This window comes from Mobula birostris, chromosome 13 (assembly GCF_030028105.1).
Source record: "Mobula birostris isolate sMobBir1 chromosome 13, sMobBir1.hap1, whole genome shotgun sequence".
NCBI classification, from domain to species: domain Eukaryota; kingdom Metazoa; phylum Chordata; class Chondrichthyes; order Myliobatiformes; family Myliobatidae; genus Mobula; species Mobula birostris.
The window spans coordinates 54,625,111-54,630,152 of record NC_092382.1 but is presented as its reverse complement, the minus strand read 5'-3'; the positions used below and the strand labels follow the sequence as shown (position 1 = coordinate 54,630,152).

General features: G+C 43.9%; 1 protein-coding gene across 1 annotated transcript; it reads left to right on the top strand.

The window, feature by feature from the left end:
- Positions 1-1,015: 1,015 nt before the first annotated feature.
- Positions 1,016-3,227, top strand: LOC140207937 (probable G-protein coupled receptor 139). The gene is made up of 2 exons (XM_072276476.1): positions 1,016-1,133; positions 2,329-3,227. Exons 1-2 carry the CDS (start codon positions 1,016-1,018, stop codon positions 3,225-3,227), a joined length of 1,017 nt encoding a protein of 338 aa, XP_072132577.1.
- Positions 3,228-5,042: the final 1,815 nt, after the last annotated feature.

Sequence of the window (5,042 nt, the reverse complement as noted above, 5' to 3'; positions counted from 1 at the left end):
AGTAAACCGAGACTGAGTACACATGTTGAAGATTATTAATCTACTACTATATCAGGATGACGTGAGAAATACCAGTCAGCCACTTGTAGAGGCAGAGTAAGACTGCGTGCAAAGAATACTTATCGGCCACTCGGTGATCTGATCCACACTGTGCTGGAGGGATCCCAGTTGCCGACAGTTAATTCCATCATCCCCTGTCTCTGTTTCTGCCTTTCTCTCCCTCACCTTCTGTCTTCCTCCTCCCCGCATATCTGCCGCTCTTGTCTACTCGCTACTCCCGGCTCCCAAGGGAACCCCTTTTTCGAGAAAGGCTGATAGTCTTTCTCTGTTATAAAAATTAACACATCCTAAGCTAATGCCGGTGTTCCAGAACCGCTGTTCTGCATTTCTTATTTTACACACACCAAGGAAGAATCACTTGTGATTTTTGACTTATTTACCTCATTCCTTACACGGGATTTTAAAACAAAATACATACATTTGTTCATTATTTAAGGACCATTTTTTCAACTTAATATTCAGCTAAGTCGACTGAAATATTGTTAACAACAGGAATTCTGCAGATGCTGGAAATTCAAGCAACACACATAAAAGTTGCTGGTGAACGCAGCAGGCCAGGCAGCATCTCTAGGAAGAGGTGCAGTTATATTGTTAGTTTTTTTTAAATTTATTTTTGTAATTCGAATATATGTAATAGCAGCAGTGCTTATATACACACTTCTTCCTCAGCTACTGGGTAAACCAAGGGTTAACTCTTTCTGTCATTTCATGGAAAATAAATAGCGCCTTTTCAAGGTAGGCTGCTGACGTCACCGGAGGGTTTCTCTCTCTTATTAATAAGAGTCGCTTTCACTCAGTTCCCCCAGTTTCAGCGAGCACAGCCTCTCCTGTCACGGACAGAGATCCGGAGCGGCACAAAGAGGAGAGTAAGGACAGACCGGCTCGTTCTGTCATGGATCAGAATTCGGGATGGACGGCTTGGAATATAACAGAAAATGGGAAAAACATCTTCTGGATGGTTCCATATATTTTTGCGCATGATGAACGGATAACGGTAGATTTTCGAGTCACGAATGTTTTATTCACCATTCAAGTGATTTTCTTCCCTGTCCTCGGCATCATTGCTCTTCCCGGTGAGTCTCTGTCCAAAGGTAACTTATGAAACAAAATTTAACTGCACATTTTCCTTTTGGCCTGTACCTCTCATAATAATAATTAAGGCTGCTGACACACATACCAGTTGATAATTAAGCAAATACACTTCGATAATTTACTGAATCCAGGACTCCTGCCTAAGGAAATATGTGCTAACACTTGTGATGATCCAGAGCGGGTTTACAACAACAGTGTATCTTATTATCTGTCTTATTCCTGTAGAAAGTGTAACCTTATTGTGAGCATTCCTTCTCCATTTCTCCCTGGTCGTTTTAACCAACATCAGTCGGAAGACAAATTTCACACAAACTTTAATCACTTTCCAACTTTCACGAGTTGCCTGAGTTTCCACTGAAGCAAAGGAAGCATCTCTCCGCGAATGTAATCAGGACGTCCCTCTCCTGCATCTGACCGTCTTCCTCCCCACTGTGTTCTTAAAACTGCATATTCCGTTTGGGATCAAAAATTATAGAATGTATATTTCACACCAGGTGCATTTGACGATGTTTAAAGCCTAGGTAACACATTTCTGAAAACGTGATAGACTTCCGTAAGTTCTTGAAATATTGATCGTGACGTATTTTTATGGTGACAAATCAACTTCATTCTTGCTGAGAAAATAAAACGTATTTGAGAATATAATGAATATCATACGAATATAAAGGCAAAGCTACAACAAATAGACGGTGAGCCTCGTGGTATAATTTGAAGAGAATAACACTCCCTCAAAGTCGAGAAACGGGAAGAGAGGTGCAATAATTGTGATTTGCGCTGCTGCTCCATTTGCAAATCCCGTTGCCCCTGGTGACGGTCAGCGGCGGGAAGCTGCTCTTTATCCAGAGGTGGTTCCTGTCAAGGATACTAACTTCACGACAGTCGAGATGCCGCAGATTTAATCGATGATGCGCTATTCGGCCCTTTGCCTCAAAAAGTACGAAATCCATCAATCGTCAGCCATCGTTATCTGTAACCTCCGCTCTCTGTTTCTTTACCGATATTCGGTCCAACATATTGCATTGAGTGTACACACATTTGCAAAGCAGTTTAACTTTTGCGATTGTTTTATTCTGTCAGGTACGCTCATTCTTGACATTGTCACACACAGAAAAGTGGATTACTTTATATGTAAATGCTTCCTGATGTGTTTACCCTCATTGATTCCTATCTTCGCAGTGAACATGGTGACCATATTCGTCCTTTCTCGGGGAAAGTGCGGCCTCTCCAGAGTTGTCACTTGCTACCTGGTTGCCATGGCAGTGGCGGATCTGCTGGTTCTTATCCTCGACCTGATATTGAGCAAGATTCCACTTATGTACGTACCAATCGACGTTTTCTTCCGATCAATGACCAAGGGGTGTAATATCCACGCTGTTCTCCTTTACACCGCAACCGACTGCTCCGTCTGGTTCACGGTCACGTTTACCTTTGATCGGTTTGTCGCCATTTGTTGCCAGAAGCTGAAATCAAAATATTGCACCGAGAAAACCGCTGTCGTGGTTTTGGGGACAGTGAGTGCCATTGGCTTTTTAAAGAATATTTACTGGTATTTTAGACTCTCGGGGTACTACACGTGGATAGCTGTTCCATTTATTTGTAGGGGGAGAGTGCATTATTTGAATTTATTTATCGCGACTCAATTTGAACTATTTTATTACATCCTCACCCCTGTATTCCCATTTGTGCTGGTTCTGCTGACGAATTGCTTCACCGCCAGGCACGTCTTAGTCACGAGCAGAGCGCGCAGAAGACTCAGTTTTCCTGGCAACGGACAGAGTGCCAGAGACCCGGAGATGGAGAAACGCAGGAAATCCCTCGTTTTATTGCTGATCGTCTCGGGCAATTTCATCTTGCTGTGGGCACCTTTCACTGTGTATTCTGCGTGGAATCGGCTGTATGCTTTTGTCACGTATGTGCGCCCACCTGATTCGCTGCGAGAGCTGGGCGCCATTCTGCAGCTTCTGAGCTGTTGCACGAACACGGCCCTTTACACCGTTACGCAGACCAAGTTCAGGGAGCAGCTAAAGAATGTGGTAAAATCACCGCTCTCTCTCATGTTTGTGAAGAACTCGTGACGTTGCGGCGTCGCTCGACCTGAAACCACTGAAGTTCTATCCACTGTGGGCAATTTTTGTTCCTCTGGGTCCTGCGATATCCTTGTTCCACTCACACCTCCCAAGCGGAAATTACATAAATTTTTCATTATACAGCTGCAATGATCGTCCCTCATTCGCCGGCCTATCTCCTCACCTCTGGCCTACTTATCCAATTTACACCGTAGTTCCACCTTGCAATCCTTCTGGCCGCCCAGAAACATTAGTCCAGGTGCAAAGCCATTCTCCTGCGAGGTTGCCTGGGTTCCCGAAACAACCCGTTCATGCCCTACATTGACGGCTGAATTGGTGCTGTCAGTCCAGTGACGTCTGAATTGGTGCTGCTTCCTGCACCCACGCTGAGTTCGTCAATTTTATTTACAACTTACCACACCGACCTCAGATCAACTTGTTCCCATTCTGACACCACTTGTCTCTCGCTCTCTCTGTTCCCAACACCACAGATCCGTTAGAAGCCCGAATTCTATAAACAGCCCCATATTGGCCTACACACCCCTAAATCAATGAACGTTTCCAAATCGGTGTGTATCTCTCTGTTAGCGGACTCTGTTCTAAGTCTGCGCAATCTGGAAATAAGTACATATCACAAACACGCTGCAACCCCATAATAGATCATTCCAGAGCAGGAATCATTTCAAAAATTTTCGAAAATGGGGGAATTTCGACATTAAAAATCCGTACGCAACCCAAATATCTAAGTTACTACAAATCTGTGTGCAGCCGGATATTCGACAACACGCTCTAAATCTGAGCATATCACCAAATCCGTGTGTACCCCCAAGGCAGAGCACACGCCTAAATCTGCATGCATGCCGAAATCCAGGCGCAGCCCCCAAAAACTCTGTGCACCGTATACATACCGAATTTACCTTAACTCTGTGCAATCCCCAACTGAGTGCGGATCCCAAACACGCTGACACCCACCACATGATCCGAACAGTATCCGGGTCAAAGAATAATTTCAAACCGTTCGCAAACTGTTTGCCATAAAGTAACAAGAATACTGTTGAAACTTCAAAGTGCATTGATTCTGAAAGTGTTTATAAATAAAACAAAATTCAGATACGTCACACTACAAATCCACAAGCACCACATCTCTGTGAGAAACCCGAAATCCGTAAACATCTCCATATTAATCTGCGTGCTCCTAAATCAACGAGCATTCGCGAATCAGACTGCACCATTATACTGGTGGTCACGTCACTGAATCTGTTCGGATCATTTGACCAGTGTGAAATCCCCTATTTGCCAACACCGCCCTAAATCAGAGCACTCCACAAATTAGTACCCACTCCAAACAGGCTGAAACTCCAACATCCGCAACAGATTAACTCAGAGCAGGAATCATTTCAAACCGTTCAGAAAATGACTGTTTCCATGATAAAAATCCGCACCCATCCGAAAATTCAACTGCAACTGCAAATCGGCCGATACACCCAAATATGGTGTACCCAAAATCCGTGTGCACCTCCATATTAGACATATCAGACCCTACATCTGCGCACATCAGCAAATAAGAGCGAACCCCTAAATCCATATGCATCCAAAACCCGCTGACAACTTCACATGAACATTAGGTTATCCAAATGCAGGAGTCATTTCTAACAGTTCACAGAATAGCTGCTTCCGCTTTCAAAAATCTAGAACAAATTCAAAGTTCGATGTACATCTGTTATTAAAGTATCTATAAACGAAAAGACCTTGAGACATCCCCAGATCCGTGTGTACTCAAACTCGCCGTGAACATCTCCAAATGTCTGTGCACCTTCAAATACA

Coding starts and splice junctions, on each gene's coding strand:
- LOC140207937 (XM_072276476.1), top strand. CDS start 1,016: ATGGTTCCATATATTTTTGCGCATGATGAACGGATAACGGTAGATTTT. Junction 1,134..2,328: donor CGGCATCATTGCTCTTCCCG/GTGAGTCTCTGT, acceptor CTATCTTCGCAG/TGAACATGGTGACCATATTC.